The 24,441-nt window shown below is 35.1% G+C and overlaps 1 protein-coding gene across 2 annotated transcripts in view; it reads right to left on the bottom strand.

Moving 5' to 3' along the window:
• Positions 1–21,282, bottom strand: part of LOC113237570 (dedicator of cytokinesis protein 9) — a 52,672-nt gene extending 31,390 nt beyond the window's left edge. Inside the window, exons 1-21 of one of the 2 annotated variants that reach the window (XM_026474134.1) lie at positions 21,232–21,282; positions 20,469–20,588; positions 18,222–18,394; positions 16,299–16,596; positions 15,982–16,156; positions 15,659–15,866; positions 15,045–15,348; positions 13,820–14,037; positions 12,741–12,931; positions 11,902–12,146; positions 11,450–11,646; positions 11,213–11,333; positions 10,231–10,503; positions 9,399–9,515; positions 8,349–8,531; positions 7,402–7,539; positions 3,545–3,740; positions 3,396–3,466; positions 2,812–2,971; positions 1,094–1,333; positions 603–723 (exon numbers count right to left, since the gene is read on the bottom strand). In XM_026474134.1, the coding sequence (XP_026329919.1) occupies positions 603–723; positions 1,094–1,333; positions 2,812–2,971; positions 3,396–3,466; positions 3,545–3,740; positions 7,402–7,539; positions 8,349–8,531; positions 9,399–9,515; positions 10,231–10,503; positions 11,213–11,333; positions 11,450–11,646; positions 11,902–12,146; positions 12,741–12,931; positions 13,820–14,037; positions 15,045–15,348; positions 15,659–15,866; positions 15,982–16,156; positions 16,299–16,596; positions 18,222–18,394; positions 20,469–20,588; positions 21,232–21,282 (3,800 nt within the window). Of the gene's footprint in view, positions 1–602; positions 724–1,093; positions 1,334–2,811; positions 2,972–3,395; positions 3,467–3,544; positions 3,741–7,401; positions 7,540–8,348; positions 8,532–9,398; positions 9,516–10,230; positions 10,504–11,212; positions 11,334–11,449; positions 11,647–11,901; positions 12,147–12,740; positions 12,932–13,819; positions 14,038–15,044; positions 15,349–15,658; positions 15,867–15,981; positions 16,157–16,298; positions 16,597–18,221; positions 18,395–20,468; positions 20,589–21,231 lie in introns of those variants that run through there. The other variant, XM_026474142.1, reaches the window with a different exon arrangement.
• Positions 21,283–24,441: the final 3,159 nt, after the last annotated feature.

Here is a 24,441-nt window from a genome sequence, read left to right as displayed (position 1 = left end):
GATATAATAAATACACCGAATACATAATATTTTATTCAATTATGTCAAATATAACCTTCAAAACTTCAAATTGGAATAATTCCAACTTTTCCGAATTCGCTAAGTCCCTTCCTCTTCCAGTCATTGTTCCTACATTCCAACTCGCAATCAGACTTTTCCGAATAGCAAATTTAAAACTATCGAGTATGTACCATCGAGTATATTATATACTCGATGCCAAAAACCCAATTTTTGTCCAGGAATTTGAACTCTATTATCACATAAATTTATATTGTCATATATTGTTCATAAACAGATGTATACAAATTACGTCAACTAAAATGTATATGCAAGTTCGCCATTGTTCTTTATTAAATAAAGTAGGTATTTAATTAAAGAGAATTTTTGCTACATTTTAATTTTCTTTTGCAGAATGTATCAACACTAAGCTTATGAAGTGTTTTTTTGTAACATCCTCAGATATTTTGCTAAATAAATAAAAAGAACATAACGTTATATTTGAAACAATCACGTAAGCTTTCCAATTTGTGAAACTGGTAGAGATACTCAACAATGCGTTACCCCATAAAGTTCACACAGTTTTTGATAGGACAACAAATTACCTGTTGACTTGGTCACCAATTTCGCTTAAGTCCAGCCTGGTACTGTTTCTGGGAAGCGAATCGCCTCCGGACATAGTCGAAACAGATTCGAGAGAGCTTTGTGACGCATTGTTTGTGTGATCTAAGGACAGACATGTGCGGGTGGAACAAGGCCATTGGTTCTTACCGAGAGCATTTGGCAATCAACAGTATAAAGTGTGAATGTGTGTCTCGTTACTTCCATATAACATTTTTTTGGTCAGAGATTGAGTTCAGCGGGTGGAACTTGTTTTTCGATTTATGCTCTAAATAAGTGCGCACAATTAAAAACATTACACAAAAGAAACATTGATATTACCAATTCAAATTGACAAAATCCGTGTATTTTGGAATCAAAGACATACACATAAGCATACCCACCAAACATATTACAATTGGACAAACAAATAATATTCACATGTGACAAAGGTAAGAAACCCACATATAAAGTAACAAATAAATAAATTACTGACCTTTTCCATACATGTGATTTATCTGAATTGTTGGTGGCTCTTTAAAATGAGCGGAATTTCTGACGGGCGTGTGATCAAAATGTAACGTGAGTCGGTTTCTTCGTGGTGTGCTATTCGCTGACGTCACTTCTTTTTGTGTAACCAAAATGGAGTTCAGAGTGGCGTCCCCGTCGACTTTATCGTGTCCATTTTCTAAGACAGGACTTGCAAGTTGTTTTGTTACTAGACGGTGAGCGTTGTCTACGGGAAAGACACATTTAAACTTTATATACAGTATGGGTTAGCATGTAAGTATGCATAAATATCATTTTACCTATTAAGTATGATATAGCAAATGAAAATGCATGTAAATCGATGGCTTTTTAGAATAGAGGTATATCAAAAACATTGAACGAGTAATACATCAGGAAGAAGATTTACTAATAATCTCAGTACAGAGTACTAAAAAAAACCGACTTCAAAAGTCATTCATCCCCTAGTTTGCCACCCTTAGAAGTGGAATATTTTCTTCAAACTTAAATAGGACCACTACCGAGGTACCCTCTATCCAACAAAAAAAAAATCATCAAAATCGGTTCACAAATTTAAAAAAGTAAGTAACATACGGGTATATAAAAAAATAGTCGGATTGAGAACATTCTTCTTTTTATTGAAGTCAGTTAAAATCTGAGGCGTATCTGGCGCGCAGTCGTCGAATCGTATGCCAGCTCCAGGCTGGAGTCTTATTCACAATAAAAGCACCGTCGACTGTGCAATTAGTAAAAAAATAACTGTTTTGAGTTGGGCCACCATTCTCAAAAAGCAGCTAAATATACAGGGTTATTTGAAATATACAAACAACATCGCAGGCCTATATTAATAATAATAAAAACAACTTTTGTCCCATGACTTTTAACAAAACTTAATAAATTTACATAAAAATAAACTATAAGATTTTGTTGTACTATCTGACACTTCTTATATCTATATTTAGTAGTAAGGTAGTAAGTTCAAACGTGCAAGCGTCCGTCCCGACGACCCCCACGATCGCTCATGCGCTTTGCATCGAACTAGCGCTTTCTTCTGTAACCGCACGGAGTTATCACCGCATTCAAATATTTTTATTTTTTTACGAAAGTAAACACTGGTGAATTATTAAAAGTCGCGGAACAAAAGTAGTTGTTGATGATGTTAGTAATGTGGCACAGCGAGTTTGTTAGTTGTTGTTCTTATTTTACAAGTAGTCCTGTATACCTCATTACACAGAACATTTTCATATTCACTTTCGACCTAATTTTTTTAATAAAATATAAGTGCGCATTTGACCTACATCTCACGTGATGGAAAGTGACGATGAGGTCGATGATGGAGCATGCACACCTAAATAATGCCTATTCACTCTCGCCTTGAAAAGGCCCATGTTATAATGTCTGCAGGCAGATAATTCTACTCCATAGCCGTTCGCCATATAAAAGTGGAAATGTAACGCTTCGTGCGAATCTTTGGAATATCCACAACATAGGGGTGGAACCCAAGCCTACGCCTATTCCCCGGTGATGGAAAGGGGAAGGCGGAATGAAATCGTGTAATTCCATCGCACACTCTCCGTGATATAATCCTGTAAAATACCGATAAGCGGGCAACTATACGGCAGCGTTCCACTAATTTCGAGTCTCCTATTTGCAGGTGTGAACAATGAGAATGTGACTATCATCTCTTCATCACTATCATATACATACCTAGTACAATAGTAAGCCAAGGTGCGTACAGCTGTGCAAGCCGGGAGCGTGCTTGCCTCGTGCGATACCTGTCGTCATGTTCGTGCTTAGTAAGTAAGCCGCGCAGTACACCCAGAGCCGTGCGTCGCTTTTGTGGAGCTTCGCGTAGAGATTGTTCTACCTTTGAACATTTAAAATTATTTTATTTATTTATTTTATCTTACAAACAGCTTATACAACAACATAATGAATATAAAATAACAATAGTAAACAAACAGTTCCCTGCTGATAGAAGTTGAGTTGAATAAAATACGTAAATGCGACAGCGTGACACTACGAGTATAACTAGGTCATACTCACACCACTTACCTATTAAAGATATTAATATAATAATAGTAATACTTATAAAACCAAGAGAAAATTCATAAAAATACATCTACCACTTATGTAAATAATGGACAAATAACTTATGCTTTACTACGTATATTTACATAATTTATTTACTGTAGTTTGAGCGTCTGTTCTCTTAAGCACAAGCCTCGTGTAATGTAAATGAAAAATGTAATGCGTGCTGTTGAAATAAACAATTCGAATATGACACTTACTTGTTTTAACAAAATTCCAGCTAGAAAGTGCCTGTTTATAAAGTCTTCGGACAGTTTTAGTTTCGCTGGATCTGTAATATAAAGGAAAAATTGTATTTCAAAATTTCGAAGTCAATACACCAGTTCATAGGGTAAAAAATATTTTTTACCTTCATCACAGTTTTTGGCAAGTTTATTAGCTTGTAATGGCAAGTTGAACGGTACAAAATGTTCGTGCAAGCAGATTGTTTGCAAGAATGTGAATTTGAAGTCAAACAGCGCTTTGGGGTCGCACACCTTGAACTTGTCCAAGTATTTCTTTATTTGGCAGAATATGAAGCCTCGATCCATGAATGAAAGGCACGACTGAAACAAAAAGGCCCAGGGAATATGTACATGAACAGGGATGATGTATTAAAGTTATTATTTTATTTTCATATAATTGTGACTTGGGAATATCTTGGCAATACAGTTATAAGAAAACCGCATTCCTACTGCATAGAACACGTAGCAGTTCCAACAGTATTCTAAAAATGTTTAGTTGTAAAATAGCAGAGCCCATGCTTGAGCATTATGTTGGCGTGTTGGTATGGCAATCCACTAATACAAATTTTAAATTACGACCTCCTTACAAATTAAATTAAAATGTAGATCAAGTTGGGGTTGAAATTTTTATTTTATTTTTTCTTTTTATTTTATTTCAATTTTAATGTTTATTTTATTGCAATAAAAAAATTGTGATTTTATTATAATATTTCAATTTTCAGTTTTTAATGTTACTGTATTTAAATTTTAATTGAATTTTTTTATTACATTTAATTATTTATTTATTTATTTATTTATTTATTTTTGGCATAACTACAGAATACAAATTATATGGTTCCTTAAGTTAGCATGCATTACAATATAAGTAAATTATGCATTCCTATAACAGCTACGCACAACATTTGACAAGTAAATAATGATATAACCTAATTAATATTAAAACTAATGTACATTATTTTAAGAACTACACATGGACGGACCTTTGGATAATATAAGTAAAAATAAATAAAAATAAAAATAAAAATTCCTCTTATTTAATTCTGACAATATAAATAATTAGAACAAAGGAAAAAAAAGTAGTGTAAAAATAAATATTAATAAAAATAAAATAAAATAAAAGAACAGGGACAAATTTCATACTTCTTAAATACATTTAAGTACAATATAAATTCAGATGTTTTTTACATGTATTTAAATAACTTTTGCGACTCTGCGAGAATATGTCCAAATATTTACACAAATTGTTATGACCTCTGCACATGCGGAGAATGGGATCATTATATGATACATTGTTCGCAGTGCATGGTAGAGAAAAGGTGTTTTGTGTACGTTTACTACCGATCTTGAAAGAGATGTGGCCTAAGAGCTCACCTGAGTCCACCCATGAGTTGATTATTTTAAAAAGAGTGGAATAATCAAGAATTACACGTCTGGACTGAAGAGAATCTACGTTAAAATATTTGAGTCTTGCCTCATACGTGTCCAATCTCTTGCGCATTCCGAACTGCGTGGTCAAGTTGCGGAGAAACCGTCTTTGGACATTTTCAATTGCATCAATGTGGCAATTATAATAGGGTGACCATATAACCGAACAATACTCTAGATGGCTGCGGACCAAGGAAGAATATAGGGTTACCATCCTAGTTGAATTTTTGAATGGTTCTGACACTCTATTAACGAAACCCAGCATTCTGTTTGCTTTGGCGACTATGCGTTCGTAATGTACCGAAAAATTCAGTTTGGAGTCGAACCAAACACCAAGATCATTAACCTTATCCTGCTGTATTAGTATGACATTGTTTATATTGTAGGGATATTTAATAGGTTTTTTTTTCTTGGTGAATGTAATAATGTGACACTTGTCAACGTTTAAATGCATATTGTTTCTATCGCACCATAAACATAGTCGGTCTATGTCCTGCTGCAATGCGATACAGTCATGTATAGAGTTTATCTCACAATATAGTTTTAACTGATCAGCATACGCTAGACACGGACAGGAAATTGAATCTACAAGATCATTTACAAATAATATGAACAAAAGAGGACCCAAATTAGAGCCCTGAGGTATGCCTGAAGTAGGTTCAAAAGGAACAGAGTCATACCCGTACACAGCTACAAGCTGCGTGCGGTTTCTCAGGTAAGAGTCAAGCCAGCGCAGAAGTGAGCCATGAACACCGAGGTGATTAGCCTTACGACAAAGAATCTCATGATCAACCTTGTCAAAGGCTTTAGCAAAATCGGTATATATAGAGTCCACTTGGGAAGGTTTATTAAAGGCTGCATTCAAGTAATGTACATACGTTAATAGGTTGGAAGAGGTTGAACGGCTCCTAACAAAACCATGCTGCCTGGGACTGATTACATGTTTTAAATGAAAATACAGACGTTCATAAACCAGTGTTTCGAAGATTTTTGAGAAACACGAGAGAATGCTGATGGGCCTATAATTTTTGACATCGGATTTACAACCAGATTTATGGATTGGCGTAATTTTGGTCATCTTCCATAATTGGGGAAAGTAACCAGTGTTAAGGCTTTTATTAAATATAATACTAAGAGGCTTCGCTAAAACGCTACTACAGTTTTTCACAAAAACTGGTGGTATACCGTCTGGGCCTGCTCCTTTTGAAATGTCGATTGATTTTAATGTTGCTTCAACGTCAGCTTCGGAAATGGTGACATACGAAATGCTGTAATTTGATTCCGGAAAGTCCGGAATGTATGACGTTCTAGAGGGCATGGCGTAAACAGATGCAAATTGCTTAACAAATAAGTTAGCCATATCATAGCCTGTACAAGCAGTATCATTCCCATAGTACATTTGTTTTGGTAAATTGTTATTTATTCTCTTAGATTTAGCGTATCTCCAAAATACTTTAATGTTATTTTTAAGACTGGTTTCGACATTAATAATATAAGATCTGAAACAATCATACAAAACAGACTTCGCCCTTGACCTAAGCATCGAATATGTATCAAAATCACGCGGATTGCCAAATTTTTTGAATTTACTATGAAATCTGTTTTTCTCCTTCAGTATTTTAATTAGACTGCGTGAAAACCAATTGGGCCACATGTTTTTGGAGTGAGTTTTTGGTGTATGCTTCTCGATAACTACCCACAAATGGTTATAGAACATCTGTACAAAATCGTCACAACTGAGATTAGAATGTTGCTCCCAAGCCACTTGGGATAGTTCCAGCAGGCACGATGGAAAGTCAGTTTTATAAAATCTGTACCTTGTAGTGCGGTTCTCTTTGAGAGATGATGTTCTAAGGGATTTTACTGGTAAAACTATTTCCAGTGGAGGGTGATATTTATCACAGCGACTTAACGCTTGCGATTCAACAACACTACAAGAAATGTCAGATGGCGCAAGTACCAAGTCCAAAATTTTGTTATGGTCATTTAATATGAAGTTATATTGGTTCTATTAATAAAATCAGTCAGAGCGGAAATTTTGCGGTTTCTACTTAAGGAAGTACACGGAGTAAACCAATTAATGTCCGGCAAGTTAAAGTCTCCATTAATTAGAATATGAGAGGCTGATGATGTCGTAATAATACGCTCACAGTTGTCCAGAAATGCGATATAGTCCATGTCACTGATATACGAGGGCAGATAAACAGTACAAATATTCAACTGAAAATTATGCAATTGAATGGTAACCCATATGTCCTCCATTTATAAATTTATTATAAATTACATTTATAAATATGAAACTATAAACTAACATTGTAGCTAAGTTCTGTAAAAGTAACAAATGGATCTATATTGTCTTGAATGAAGAACTATTATTATAACAGATACTTCGTTTTTTATTTTTTAACATTAGAAGAGTTAATGTATACTTATAGATTGCAACACCCTAACAAGTCAGTCTGTAATTTTACCTCAGTGTTCCAGTCATAGTTTTAAAATTAACTCGAGCAAGCAGAGTGAAGCTTTTTTAAACTAAATAATTAATAAAGTAAATTACTTTTAGAAAAACCGCGAGGTTCTTGTTGAATATGTGTGTTTGCATCGGCTGCTGCAGAATGTATGTGGGTTCCACAGTAGTCACAAGCTGATCTATGTTGTCGAGAAGGTCTGCTTGAAACCGTTCATGGCGTGACATCTGAAAACAATCATAATGTTAAATTTCAAGTAAAAATTAAAAGAAAATTTTAGAGCTATGAAGGATATTGGCAAGTTGATAGATATGTCCATATGAAAATACTATTTTAACACTAGGAAAAATATTGGCAAGTTGATAATGACTACGTGAATGCACATTATCGTCATCAACCCATTTATACGTCTCACTGCTGGGTATGGGTCTCCTCTCAGGCGAGGGTTTAGGCCATAGTCCGCCATATTGGCCCAATGCGGGCCAGGGATTTGATACGTTTTCCGAGGGTTTGTGATCCTTCTTCGACGTGCAGGTTCCTTCACGATGTTTTCCTTGACCGAAAAGCTCATGGTAAATTTCACACATTTATTCCGAGAAACTCAGAGGTGCGAGACCGGATTCGAAACTACGGCCTCTGTTTGAGAGGGTCAAAGGGTGAGTAGGTCAAACCATTAGGCTAACAAGGCCTATATTTACAATCTTATATACGTGAATTGTTTGTATAAATAGAATAAATCACATTTCGATGGTTTTCTAGAATAGCGGCGTATCTCAAAAACATCTTATTCATTAGGATGATATTTTTAAAATAACTAAAACGTATCGTGAAAAGCTGACGAATCATACACTAAATGAAAAATAGCGATATAAAATCAATTAAAATACAGTGTCAAATTAATTTAACAGGTGAGTGTATTCTACTAACAATCCTTTTTAGTTTTATGTCTAGTTCGTCTAGAGTGAAATAGGTTACTCCTAGTTATATCACAAAAATTTAAATAAATACAAAACGTGTTACAGAGCTAAAACGTCACCTTTATTCTGCCAGTGTTAATCAAATACTGCGCCATGCTCTTCGTAATAATATCGAAGAAGAAGCTGGAATACTGCATAAACTTGTGCCCCAGAAGAAAATCCTGTTGATTAGGGTCCACGAACATGTGTAACGGCGCTGTCAGTACTGTGTGCAGCTTGAATTCAACGCAGTTGAATACGTACTGCGAAATAGATACCGTGTTATTCAAAATTATGAAATATTAATTTTACTAGCAGTAGAGCTGCTTGTGAAAGAGTTCGTCCAGGGAAGTACTGCCACCTTAACCATTTCTGCCGCCAAGCAGTAATGTCAGCATTACTGTTTTCGGCAGTGACAGTGCCCCTTAGATCTTTGTGATTTAAAGCTCTGAGTGGCACAGCACCTGTTATGGACAAGCGTGTAGCTTACTGTCAGGCGCACGACTTGTTCGTCTCGTCACTTGATATTATAAAATAATAATAATAATAATAAAAACGCACACACTCAACATAGCCCTGTACTAAGGAAACTCTGTGACGCGGATGCCATGGACACACACGATATATACATTTAATTTGACGTGCAGTGTAAGTATATAGTTAGTCCACCTATTAAGTTTGATACCTTGAAAATTAAATCGATTATAGATATCAATTTCTATACAATACAAAAATTTAGATATAACTGCCTCCGTGGCCGAACGGTTACCATGCCGGACTCCTACGCAGAGGTCCCAGGTACGATTCGCTGGCCGGGAGAAATAGTTGTATGGCCTACAATTATTTCTCTCGTGAGTTTGGGTGTAATTTGTGGTTGTCTATACAACTCGGCCTGGGAATCGAACCCAGGACCTCTGCATGGTAACCATTCGGCCACAGAGGCAGTTAATAATAGATTTTAATAGCATTCAGCGGGGCGTACTAGATGTATCCAACACATTAGCCACGTTTGCGCCCAATGCCGTACCGAATTTGCGGCCTAAGGCTCTTGTTGTTGTATTAAACGCGTCGTTACCTGTAACCTGTCTACTTTTAAATAATAGAGCATATAAGAGTAGGGGCTCACTTACCTTGACATAACTATCAAGGAGATCTTTTCGTCCATAATCGTGTATCATGTGGACAAAGTGAATTATCAACTTTACGATTTGGTACCCCATGTCGTTCGAGTAGCTCTTTTCCACAGTCTGGTAACAAAACGTAAAAATATCTTAACATGAACTCAAGGTCTACTGAATACGCATAAATACTGTACAGGTTTATTTGTAATATACTAACAACCTTGCAGGACTATATTACAAACATTGTAAACAACACCTTTGTTCCAAGTCTTTTTACAAAACACAATAAATTTATCAAAAAGAAACTTTCAAGTTTTTGTCGAACTATCTAACACTTTTTATACCTATCTATATTTGGTACTAAGTTCAAACGTGCAAGCGTCCTATCCGACGACCCCCACTTTCTTTTGGTTACTGCACAAAGTAATTACCGTTTAGAGCGAAAGTAAAATTTGATGATTTATTAAAATGTCATGGAAGAAATTTGTTGTTTATGATGTAAGTAATATAGTCATGGGAGGTTGTTAGTATTTACAAATAACCCTGTATATATAGGTTAAACTAAAAGGTCCAATCGCGTCGCTATTAATGATTGTAGTCATGATAAGTGGCACAACAATTAAACAAACAATTATAAAAAAATATCAATAAACATATAAGTCAACCAGTTCATAATGTGCGCTGTCAAATATACATTATATTATAATTGTCATATAAAATTGCCAAATTTTGCTTTCACGAATTTAACACAATTTTCTTGCTTCAAGTATTGGTTATTTTGGGCATAATCGATACGATGAAATAATGTACGTGCAACAAGATTTGCCGATTTAGCACTTACCATCAACTCAAATAACTGATTCAGTATAGTTGGCAAGAAAGCAACGAGTGAGCTAAGCTTGATCGCATGCGCAGCTTTCAACGCAGTCAGCACATCATTCCACGGTGGAGGCGACGGTGACATAGGCGGAGAATTGGATTTGATCAGTCGTTCCGCCTGGCTGAAGAGGTTGTGCAAGTGAGAATCGCGAGTAGCCACTGTAGAGTCCAATACTAGTTGGCATCGGAAGAGCTGTTTTTCCCCTTCCACCCATACGACGTCGGGACCGGCATTCTGTAAGTAATAAATTAAATATTAGCGAGCATATAAGGAATAAACAACAAGGGTATTAATATATAAGGGCAAAACCTACGACTGGACTAAGTTCGTGGTTAAATGTGAAAATATAATAAAAATTAAATGAAGAACAAATAGTTCCATGCATTCAGAACTCAATAGGTATTTCTTACTTCACATTTTAGTAGCACCTGCCAAGCAACGTACTATGGACATATTTGCTAAAAAGATAAGAACATCTCCCTACCACTGACTTTAACTGTTGTAATTTATCTGTAAAGTTTATTAACACACGTAAAACACAGTTCAGTTCTGATCACTTTTACGCCTGCTTCCCACGGCCTGTGATATTGAATGTCGCGCAGCGCCATCGCACCGTGGGGAGAGTGCAGTCCGTGCCGGCGTGGACTCGCTTGTAAGAGTCTGTTGAATCCGCTCTGTGTCGGTAACTACAAAGGCGTGGCCCGACAAACCGTCGGGATTTACTTGTGGAGCGAGCATCGCCGTAAAAACCGGCACGGGGCGGTCTGTGAAATCACAGGCCGTGGACCCTCTATGTTCATCGGAGTTGATTGATGAAATTAAAAACATAAATCGAATACAACTTACTTATTACTTTTTATTTATAGTAAATATCGTAGCTTAGCAAACAACACTGTTCAAGTAATTTAGTATTGTTTGCTAAGAGACGAAATGTAAAGCTTACCCCTTTTCCGAGTCCAAGAGGTTGTATGGCAAGATACCCTGACGGCAGATGAGTGGCAATAGGCAAGTTCACAATTTCATCTATGACTTTATCGTTTCTTAACAATGGCACCCATGCATATCTAAAACATACGTTGAACGGGGATTAGGAACAAAGGCAATTTCAGTTGAAATGTAATGTCACAACTAACAACGTTGGTTGGAATTCCTCTTATGGAAAAGAGATGTCCATACTTACCCAATGCAAGTCTCAACATTGGTGGAATTCTTTGCAATATCACAGGAGATGTGGTGGAAGATGAACAGCAGGTGGTGCTGTGGCGTGATGGTGGCTGGCAGACGGATTTTTACCTCGTCGCACCATGTGGGGTTTGCGTTGTGATGCAGCACGGAGCAACGGTGTTGAGTTTTCATTCCTACACGGCCGTATACCGCCTGTTTATCAAAGACATTTATGCAATTAAATGAATATTTAGTTTTCCCACTAACATGATGTTTTAAGACAGGATTGAGTAATTTTTGGACTGCGAATTTTCTGGAATGGACACTCACCGAACAGACACGACACTGACCGAAAGGAATTAGTTCCGTTTGCACGATTTTAATAGTTCATCTGTCTCTTTAGTTCATTTATTATGTGTTTTAAATAGCATAAAATAGTACTAAGATTTCATATGATAAACCACTTACTTGCAAAGGTTTACTGTCACCCGAATCGCTCTCTCTCAATTCAATAGAGCAGGCAATATTCCGTGCTCTGGCGAACATTTTCTGTGATTCGAAGTTGAGTGATAGAGGGCGCACGTATAAATGGTGCACGTAAGCTGCATATGGCTGTTCGGGTTCCACGTTCAGAGTTGCTAGTTCGAGGGTTAGCGGCGATGTAGGCGGGAGTGGAAACGGCTTCAGAGCGGCGTAGGAGCTGGTCATACAATCTAGACAAGTGATTCATATGGTCAGTTGATTCATTAGGAGAAATGTAATGGTAACGTTGATTTACAACACTAACGAACTAGTCTTTTTATGATATTAAGCGACAGGACGAACCTGTCGTGCGCCTGGTGATTATGCGACACACCTATCCTAGACAGTTGCGGTGCTACGCAGAACTTTAAATCGCAAAGATCTGAGGGGCAATAAATACCCTTGCGCCCGTCACCCTGAGACATAAGTGTCATGTGCCTGTAATTTCACCAGCACCCTTACTCTTCAAAACCCGAACACAGTAATGCGGATATTACTGCTTGGAGGCAGAAATACGTAAAGTGGCAGTACTACCTTGGACGAACTCTTTCACAAGAAGCTCTACTGCTACATAAAAAATGTGGTCCATCTCATGGATTTAATGGGGGCTATTAGTGACGCGGTCGGCGTGGCCGAGTTCTGGGCCATAGCAGTATAGTGCATGCCATCGATACGATAAGAAAATCCATCGCTGAATTCATACATATATGTATAAACATCCATGCCCTTTTCCCACAAATAGACATCAATTATAAAACTAAACATAAAAATAAATGTATGCATACTTGGTATCGATTCGTTGCTCTGCTGAATATTAATACTGAGCCATCCGGGTATGACCGTGAGTTTAGACAATTTCTCTGGTTTGCGGAAGTCCGATAGAATTTTGAGCAAATCTTCGTCGGACATTTTATTCGGCTCTTGGCGATAGATGGCGGCAAATTCGGGTGTTGTATCTAAGTCGTTGCTGTACAACCTAAAATCATAATTGATTTGACATTATCTGTTACATTAAGAAACACAATGTTACTTTGTGCACATGGTTAAAATAGTTTTTTTTAAATACTAATTTTAGTAGCATTAAACAACTAAAATAGTCATTAGATGTTCTAGGATAATGGGCGTTTAGATATTATTTCAATGAAAATTAGATGCCACTGGCAGGCTATTTGAATGCTTAGATTATTTATTGACAATGATGTTGTGTATTTTTATGAAATAATATTATAAAAAACAAATACACCAAAAATATAAAATAGTCATTGTAAGCAATACTTTTATGCTTTATCGGTCATGACTTTATACATTCATGGAGATATTTTTTGAGGAACGCTAAAAAGATTGAATTATGATAACAATGTTCACATGAACCACTGGTCACATATACCAGTGCCTCTACTATGAGATCGTTAGTGACCGCATAAAAAGTTTGTATAATGTTGTTTCTTCTTGTGATCATACAAAATTCTGAAGTAATTTATGCGGTCCCTAGTGACAACTGTCGCAGTAAACTCAGGGTAGGGGCACAGAATGTTTAATTCGACAAAAATACTTCTATCGTCTTTTAATTTATATTAAACATTTTGTTATAGTAGCCAGTGGTTGACATGGAGTCCCTTCGAGACCATAGACGTTGCAATACGTCCGAAACGTCGAGGTAATTAAAATATGTTTTATATGTGATTAAGTCCCGAATTAAAATTCAAATAATGTGTGAAAATCGTGAAAGTTGAAATTAAAGGACATAAATGTTATCTCATGTTTCAACCTCTTTTAGGGTACCTCTAACTTTTTCCAGGAGTATATTTTTAGTATAAAATAAACTAGTCTCATACACTATTGAATCGTAGAAATATGTACTTACTTGAATAATGGTTTAGCAGCCCAAGCAAATGGCATTCGATAAGTTCCAACTCGATTTGCATAAGCCTGCACAGTTTTGTGGACCTTGAGTCCTAAACGGGGGTCTTTTGTTGCCTTCTGATAAGGTTCCAAAACTTGATTCACATGGCCTTGTAGGATTTTGTCAATTTTAACTACTAAGAATAGATCCGCGTGTGGATTGTTCACAGAGAGAAGAGCCTGTAAAGACGTATTAGTGAAGCAGGATGTATGTTGGGATCAAACAAAATCACCGTAAGGATATGTGCCCCTGATCTACATAATTCGCACACGAAGGCAAATTCTGTCGTAACTCAAAATTGTGGAATTAAGAAATAACGATTTGAAAATAAAATAATCTAACCTTCCAAAAGTCAACATCCCCTAGTTTACCACCCTTAGAAGTGGAATATTTTCTTCAAATTTAAATGGGACCACTACTGAGGTACCTTCTTTCCAACAAAGAATCATCAATATTGGTTCACAAATGGCGGAGTTATCGCGTAACATACATACAAAAAAAACATACAGACGAATTGAGAACCTCCTCCTTTTTTTGAAGTCGGTTAAAGAGTTAATTAAACCAACATTGTGTTTTTTTTAAATGGGACTTTTGGGGTAATCTGAAACCATACAAGGATACAAGGAAACTGTTTTAGGAACCATTAAGTTCTTTTTTGTAAAAACAATTGTGGCATAGACAATTCTTTGATCAAGCGTCTGTTGTCCATGAAAAGGAATAAAATTGATCAAAATTTTTATAGTGCTGATCGATTCAGTTTGCTCGCTTGACTAAAAAATTGCTATGCCAAAATTGATTTCACAAAAAAACAGTTTCATGTACCTATCTTCTATGGTTTCGGATTTCCCCATCCTGTCCCATTTAAAAAAAACTGTATAACTTACTCGTTTATTAATGTATAATCGTTATAAGTGTTTTGTATAAATAAAAAAAATCACATTTTTCGCAATAAGACCCATTCAGTACTTTTTAAAATTTTCAGATTGTGTTTTTTCAATTCCACAATTTTCAATTACGACATTATTTGGTTTTATGTGTGATGTCTTACAAGACATACGAGGTACATCTTGCAATCGTTCAGATTCACGATTAAAGATTTCAACTTAACTAAATCATGAAGGTGTTTTTGTATAACGCATGCATTTTCATATTATGTAATGTATACAATAGTTATTAATGAACTTACTTGTTTTTTCGACCGAAACCAGTCATCTGGTATTTGATTAATGTCTAACTTAACGTCGTAGCTAAAATTTTCAACTAATGACTTTGTGCACTCTGTATCCTTGACTAGATCCTTCACCGCGTCATGATTAAGATCGAAGTGGAAGTTTTCAGTGAGTTTTCTGCCACTCCTCGCGTCGTACAAGGCGAGGTGTGTGTAATACGGCTCCACTTGGCACAACAATTCTTTATCGCCATCTATAGGCGCTTGTAACCTAAACTTAAAACTTTCGCATTTGAGCAAAATTCTTTGGCCAAAGTGTTCTCTGAAAAATGAATTACAATAGATAATTAACATGTTATCAGAAGTAAAGACATTCTAAATAGCAGTCTAGGGCCAAGTTCTAAATAGTGGTCACTGTATTCCGATTCGTAATCTCTTTGTTTTGACTTTAAACATATAATAGTCGAGCCTATAAACATGCATCAGTAAACTCGGACGTGTGTGTATGTTGAGATCAAACATAATGAACGCAATGTATTGTGACGAACACGATAACGCAGGGCAGTGTGCTATTGAAGGATACACTACTAAATACTACAAAAAATAATCTGAAATTCATTCAATAGACTTACTTGAACGGTTCCAATTGAGGTTCAGGTGAAGGCGCGCGCTTGTATGGCAGATTGAATATATTAGTGCGGCACTCATTTCGAGCGGCGGCAATGGACAGATCCGTCTCCCTGGAATACCGCATCAAGAGCGGATTCATACTGTGTTCTAAGCCTTTCAGAGTTCCGTATGTAGGAGGTGGGGGCTCTGCTGTCAGGGAAACATCGGCATCTATAATTAGATGATGATGATGTAATTAGATGGATTACTTAAGTAGCTGTCACATCACAATGATTTTTAATGGTGAACAACTTTAACAATGAAGGTGGTTTTTAATATCAGTTACCTTTATCCAAAGCTTCATCATTTTGATGAATCTCTTGGTCACTAGGACCTTTTTTCAACGCAGCTTGAAAGGCATTGATCCATTCATTCATATCGTCTTCATTATCCGAACTGAACGTGTACCCTTTCCCGCCCGCCATCCGCAGTTCAAAACAATACTTCCCGCGCTTTGGATTCTAAAAATAAACAATACCAAAGGTCGCAAGATAATATCGGGAAATTACCGCTGTATGAAGGATGAAGCGTGGACAATGCTGTATCAGTTCCGTAACAGTGCTGCATTAATTTCAAAAATAATATTAGGAAATATAAACTTACCCTAACGACATCTGAACAAAAATCCATAACAATCGTGAGCTTTGTATCCGTCTTCTTGTCATCCTTATAAACTTCCAAGATATAAGTTCCATCAGCTTCCCTAACCATTGAGCAATACCGTTTCTTGAAAGATTTCGACGCGAGATTGCTGAATATCCGTTCGGAACCGATTTCAGGGCCTTTGAGCAAGTAACCCTCTTTGGTGCCAGCATCCACCTTAGCAGTTTGAGCTTCATTATCACTTTCAATTTCCGCATCCAAGTCGTATACTTCCTCAGGTAGTTTGTCATTCAATGGCCTGAGTATATATAATGATATGTTTAATAAAACTTCCTTCTCATTCAACTACTTAAAAGATCAACTATGATCTTATCTGCATTGTAATCTTGTAGGTTTGTAAACATAGCAGATCAAGTGTTACAATTTACATAATAATGAATGGGTCTTTTTCATAAATAATCACTCCTGGCACTCCACTTTACATAGCGTTAAATATTTATTTTAAACACACTACAACATTGTGTTTAAAATAAATAAATGAATGTTTATTAAATTATTCCCATTTCAGTCTGAGCTTAGAAATGATTCATGTTACATCCTATGTTTGGCCTTGGAAAAATTGTATCAATGTTTAAAGGTTTATGTGTGCTCTCACGGCCGTGAAATGAACGTTAATTGTTTCGCTAATTAGATGCCGAGCTGTTTTGTTTGGATTTTTAACACATATCGCGCAAACTGTGCGTATTAGTAACGCTTTGGATGTCTGACGATAGAATTGATCTCGTTTTTCTCTTCTATTAATAGAACTGATTTACACAAACGTGTTCTGCAAGAGCGCATATTAGCAGACTTTTAAACACTACTACATGGTTTAGCATAGTCCGAAAGCGAAATTTTTAATATTCAGCATTTTATTAGTATTTCGAAAAAAGAAAGAGTCACTCTCCTTGACTAACTTTTGTACGGCTCTATAGACCATTAGTATTAATTACGTAATCTCACCTATTTATTGATTAAATTGCTAAATCAGAATTGATGTGTTTTAGTTAACTGGGTTTATAAATTAATTAATTATAAGAGAAATCATAATGTGACAATAACGACTTTAATTCAGTTTATTGTAAAATAAAAAGATTAGTTTATTTTTACTATTGTGATTATTAATACGAGTAATATCAATGAACAAAAATGCACTAAACAAAATCAACACACGCCATGATTTTTGTGTGAAACTTAGATAAATGTTTTTACCTAAACTGTGTAACTAAATATAGATTTTTCCTTTACAATACAACTTCCTTATAACGTCATTGATTAACATATAGCATTTAATGCTGTTGCAGTTTTGTTCAATAAGAGCAATTAGGTAAACAGGAAAAACACATAAGCAGTTTTTTTCAGTTTAAATTAATACTCCACACCATTCCCTTACATAAGTTACTAACTGTGTGTAACGACGTACACCCTTCGCCTGCGTGGAATAAGTACTTCGAGTAGCCTACTGTACTTAACTAATTTTCATATTTACAATTTTTCATCCCCTATTTCAACCCCTTCAAGATTTATTTTTGTGACAAAAAGTAGTCTATGTCCTATCCAAAATTCATCAAAATTGGTTCCCCATTTTTTAAGCGTTAAATAACAGTCAGACAGAGTTACTTTCGCATTTCTAATATTAGTTTGGATTATATTATTTATAAAGCTACCTTTCCTATCTACCTTCTAAGGTAATATAACACGCAACAAGCGCATAGTTGACCTCCCACATTATGTTAACAATACGACGCATGTGTTGTGTATCAGTGCATTGAGTTGTATTGGATTTCATACCAACAATATTAAAAATTGACACTCATTATGTAGGCTGGTGAACGAATTACCGTTTACGTCGTAAACTTGTATAAGAAGAAAAGAAATACACACCTTGGCAAGTTAAGATAAGTCCCAGAATAACTGTTATACTTGTAATGTATAAGATTCCAACTGGAAGCATAGCTGAGTAAAGCTTGGCGGGTGAGCAGGGGACAGGTTGCAGCTGTCCTAACATTTGGTACTGCTGTGGTCACTGTTCTCCATCGCCTTGGCAGGACTACACTCTGTATGGAGATAAATATGTGAGGGGCTACTATAGCATTCCCGCCGTCAGCATGCTATAGGAGATTATGTGAAGTGGGACGAAGATAAGAGTATAAGCGCGATGGTAAGATGTAATAAAATGGTAACTATTAAGGGTGTTTCCATTACAGTATTACATTCTAGTTCATGACACAGTGTGTAGGTCTTGTATTCTTGTAAATAGCAATTTAACAATTAATCATAATATGGAGAATGAAACTATTTTTTCGAATCTAAATCGCGTATATTTGGTTGTTCAATAATATTTTGGGTCCTTTACAGATCCCAATACACGGCAGATTGTGATGCATATAGCAGACGCCACACACCGTCGCATAAAAAAGTCGGTAGCCGGTGTGCATGTCATGGATAAATTTACACATTCAGTTGAGCTTGACAAACCCGAGGTCCTAGTAAAATAAGTAAATTTTCGACCCCGGATGTTGCGAGGTCATTGAAATTTAAAAAAATATTCTAATTACAACATCGCGCCATTAGTTTGGGATCAAACGTTTCCTCTGAAGAAAAATTCCAAGCAGACATACGATCGCAGCACTAATTAATGTGTTGACATATTTCTTATTTGCACTATTTAATTAATTTAAAAAATGTAATTTAGAAAAATTCATACTGTTCAAATGAAATAAAATATTTTGTAAAACATATGTAGCGTAAATTGGAATGTTTAAGTAAGGTTTCATTACTATCTTTTGTAAATAAAGTGAAAAACTATGGTGGTATGCATTATTTTTAATTTAATTAGATATAACTGGTTGGTGACTTTACCATCTCAGTCAGCTGTGGAGCAATGGGTAATTTGAAAAACAAAATCATAAGTTATTTATACGTAAAAAACCAGTTTCACTTCCAATGAGTGACCAAACTAACAATTGCGAAAACCTAAGAACTCAATAAATTAATCATATGTGCAATATTTGCTCAGCAGTGGGACAGTATAGGCTCATAATAATAATTATTGTTAACATACTGGAGGCATTGTATACTGTATGGAAAGTATTAAAATGCATTTGTATGAGAATATTAATTAAAATTTATATTTCATAATAGTTTGTTGAATATCGGCAATACAAAAACTATTTCAAATATATTTACATAAAAAGAAGTAAAAACGCTCATATAAATTAATCTTATCAGAAATTAATGTCCTCTAAAATATAAGTACATTGTTCCCAATGATAACCTTTTGTTTAGACTATAATGCATGCACTCATTAGAAAAGCCAGATAAATAGTCAATAAAAGTTTCCTTTTTATTTGTGTACCAATAAATGTAGATACATATCACAACTCTCAAAGATGAGGGGTATTAGTGAAAAACATTGGAGTTATAATAAGTTGCCTATGTTACAAAGGATATAATTTGGTAATCACCACTACTTCTTTAAATTGATTCAAGTGATTCTGAGATTAATTTAAAAAAAGCATATAAAAATATAGGAAATGAAACAACTTTTTTAGTGCAAAAATAATTGCGCATTTGACCTCCATCTCACCTGATGGAAGTGATGATTCGGTCGACAGTGTAGCATGCACACCTGAATAATGCCTATTCTCTCACCTTGAAAAGATCCAACTAAAAGCATTTAGGGAATAAGTCCACAGGCAGGGAATTGCATTTTTCAGATCTAAATCACATATATTTTTTATATTTTTTTGACAAACAAACCTACATTTCGGGCCCTTTACAGGTCCCATGGTAATGAATGACCATGACATTTGCACATTTAAGTGATTTACACCCGAATATTATAGTTTCTTTTCTTATGTGTAATAATCTCGAAAACCTAAGAAGTCTCCACACAAAAATAAATAATTACTCCTTATAAAATATATAACATAGGTTTATATTTATAGCCATTTTTGTTGGCATTATATCATTTAAAGTATATATTCCAATTTCAGATTGAAACAAAGCAATTGTGAAATCTAATTTTGCATTAAACATTTTAGTTCCAATTGGATTTAGTACCATTTTGGTAAATTTGTTTGTTATTTCGAATGTAAACAGAACAGTGAAAAAGTAAATAACACTTACAGACACATCATCAGTGGGATAAATAAGTATTTCCCTAAGCGGGTCATTCAGTAGTAAAGTCTTGTTTTCTTGAATATACCTCTCAAAGTCTAGTGCTGTGCATTTTGTGGGTATTATATTCTGAAAAAAATTGGTCATATAAATTTGTTTTTTTTTTATGGTAATAACCACATTATAGTAAGCAATTATGTTTAGTATAATAAAACAATACATTATGTTTCTGTCATTATTATATGACATTTACTTAATATTTTTACAACACAAGTAAAACAAATTAATAGCACAAAATATAAATAATAAACTTAACACAATTCATAGAACTGTTATTAATGATTATTTGAAACCAAACATATTTCATTATGAGTGTGTACACATTAGCCGAATGTATTTCAACGTTGTTTACTTTACTGGATAGATAATGTTATGTAAATAGAGAGACTGCAGTCTCACGGTTATTTATTTTATTACATTGTAAGGAAATTTATGGTCTAGTACAAAAACCCTACCTACGACAGAGAATTGGCAGGTAGCATTCTGAATAATCGAATATTGTAAGAAAAAACACAATCGTCACAACTAACTAAACAAAAAACATTCTGCTATAAATGGGTTGAGATGGTTACTGCTTTCACTTTGAGCGCAGCATTAAAACATTTATGACAGACGCACGCTTAGAGGCTGAGTAGGCTTGGGAGTATAATGCACGCCTATTTTTAGTTTACCTCTAAATTTTAACACAAAACTATAATTTCTAGGACATTACCTCGTATTCTGCGTCGCCGTTTTTCTTACTTTTAGAATTAACCGGTGGCATTGTAAATCCAATTCGATCATAAATAACAACTCGAATGTATACAATGAGAAACAAGTCGTATTAGAAATGTTTACATCTTAAAATAAAACCAATTTTCGTTAGCAAACGCCGAAAATTGTGCGCCCATCTACGAAAACGAAAATCCAACGACAATTGATATGACAGGTTGACCATAGAGCAAAATATCACAGAAGTTAGTAGTGTTGCTGTAAAATAAATGAAATTGTTGTACGGTACAGACTAGCGTTTTTAATATGTGAGAAACATAGGGCATTCTCCTGCAAAGTATCGATACCTGTACTCATAAAAGTATCGAAAGTGTCCTGCACATTTTTTCAACTTACAGGCAGAATAAAACACATGAATTTGTCTTTTTTATTGATTTATGATTTTTAATTGAGACAAATAATACTAAAATTTGATTAATTAAATTAGTTGATCAATTCAATCAATCGTTAAATCACATAATTTGTGTTACTAAATTTCCAATTTACCACTCCTCTATGCAATCACTTATAAAGAAAAATCTATTTGACGACCGTCTGTTTCTCGTTTTTGATACTGTATTGTTCCTTTATTTTTTTCCCTTCCTCTAAGCTGTATTGCTTGCTTTTGAGAACGCACGTTCTGAAGAAGGGACTAGCTTCTTTTAAAGAGGTAAATGGTGGCATATAGAGGTGGGTGATAAATAACGTCATGATGAAAAAATCACGATGATCCGCCGTCAAACAGTATCACCGTGACTCGTTCCAAAGGAACGACGTTCCAAAGTCACATAGGTGTTCCTCCGTTCCAATAGCTATCCCCGTCACTCACATCACGACATACGTATTTGATACAATGCGCGATCTCCGTTCCGTGGTGACTGAGCTCCGTTACGTGGCCACTCGTCGTAGTTCTCTTCAAATCGGGCCATTTCGGCGATGGGAATGAATGAAATAGGATGACTTTCTTTGCTCACTCACAAGGGTCGTAGGTGCTTATTATTACTAGAAAGGGCGGATGAAAAAAATCTGCAGCAGTTATTATAAACCTATTTATGTACAAAGTAAAATATTTTTGTATATTTGTTTTATTATAGGAAGAGTTGGTAATTTATATTTATGTATAATCTACTTTGTGTATTCTACTAGAAATATAATTACATTACACTTTATTGCTATTTTAAACAATCCAAAGATTCGCATTAAATAAGTAACAAACAAAATTACATTAAATACAAAATCAACTTTTTGAATGGAATTGAAACTTATTACAAAGTTAGTAAAAACTTAAATCATTCTATAAAAAACGGCTATAAGTATTAGAAAGAAGCCGCTCTGGCTAAAACCGTATATAGTGATGTAAGTTATAGGCGTGACAAGGTCACGGAAGTGACAGTCGTGACAAAATCACGATGATTTTTTTGGAGCCGGAACGACAGTTACGGCGATAGAAATGTTATTCTACGCTATTCCCCATGTCTAGTGGCATATTGCCCGTGTGACTACTTGTAGTTCTGCTGGTAGTACAGTCAAGAACACATCAAGCTTGACACTTTGTACTTTAATAACGCTCACAATCAACATAGCCCCGCACTAGGAAAACGGCATAAAGTTGGATATAACTCTTAAAGTTGGATTTAACTTTTAACTCTTATTTAACCACGGGCAACAAAGGTACAAAAAACATAAACAGACAAGAATTTGTGATAAACATTGCCATTTCAAAAAAATCGCTAGGTGGCTTGCGTTATGATATAAGGTCTCCTAAGTAGGAATTATTCGAAGTGATACGATACTTGTCAAAAAGTATGTACGTACATACATATAATACTAATACCTGAAAAGTATCGAGTACAAAAGTTTCAGTATCGGAGGGAAAAGTACTCGATACCAAAAAGTATCGATACTTTCCGTAATGCAGTATTATGAATGTAGTCGAAGCGTACAAGCCATCCTGCAATCCTGCAATGCTGTCTACGGGACTCCATACGTGGGCCATGTGCAGGTAAATGATTATCACTAATATCAGGTTTCTTACCACGGTATGACTTCTTTTTATTTTCCCGATATTTCGGAACGGTTGTACGCTCCATGGTCACGGGTTGACTAGACGGCGGCAGATGACAGCTTTTGCTTTTGTTACTTTAGATTGCCTGTTTGTTTGTATATTTTGATGATTGATGTTAACGATTATTTTGAGATAGTGTTGATCTTGTAAGCATACATATTATCGATATCTGTTATTAAAACAATTCACTACGAGGTTTTTATTGTTTTATTATTATTATTTTTATTATTTCAAGTTTTCCTACAAATGAAAAAGAAAGAAAGAATGTTGGAAATCATAGGACTGCCGAATATAAACGTTGGATCAAAGACCATCTTCATTTGTTCTCTTCATTTTGAAGAGTCAAATTTTAACAGAACTTTGAATGGAGCTAGATTACATGACAATACTATTTCATCATTAGGTTTATTGGTAAATAATTTTATGTTCAATTTAGATTAAACAAGACCTGTAATTAGTTATTCTCAGTTCCTGAAAACAAAATTATCCACTCGTTTCTAATTTTTCCCAATGACAACTCTAACTATTAAAAATGACTATTTTTTAAAGCCTGCAGTACAATGACATCGTCGGTTAAAAGGTAAAACTCATTAAGTGACATTTTGTTCAAAAACTAGATTTTTTCAATTTTGCTTTATTGGGAAGAACATCTATGACAAGAAAAATTCAGTAAGTCTGTGGTGTCCTTCATGTTTTAATACATACCAGTCCTTTAGTGATTTTTCATAGTGAAAAAATACAAAATCTTAATTATCTCCCTTTGGCCAATTAGGCTATTAGTGAGTTTTACCTTTTAACCGACGACATGTTAGTCCAACGTTGCCGGGTAAAGGCCAATACCAACGTATAGATAGCCTATTTCCGTTGCCTTGCCATCGTTCGGTTTAATAATAATATACCACTCGAGATTAAATTATTAGACTTGTGTTTGTTTAGGCATACTTTGGTTACAGTAAACTAAAGAAACAAAAAAAAACAGTTTCAACATTTAAGCCACACATTTGCGTGTCGATAATGACTTATCGATAGATTATGTACAACACTAAAGAAATCCGACATTTGTAACTTTCAAATTTTGGTAATAAGCACCAAAGAGGATCTAATCAC

Source organism: Hyposmocoma kahamanoa, unplaced genomic scaffold (assembly GCF_003589595.1).
Source record: "Hyposmocoma kahamanoa isolate Upper Pololo Valley unplaced genomic scaffold, ASM358959v1 102, whole genome shotgun sequence".
NCBI classification, from domain to species: Eukaryota; Metazoa; Arthropoda; class Insecta; order Lepidoptera; family Cosmopterigidae; genus Hyposmocoma; species Hyposmocoma kahamanoa.
The sequence above is the reverse complement of the archived record's forward strand: the minus strand, read 5'-3'. Positions and strand labels throughout refer to the sequence as shown.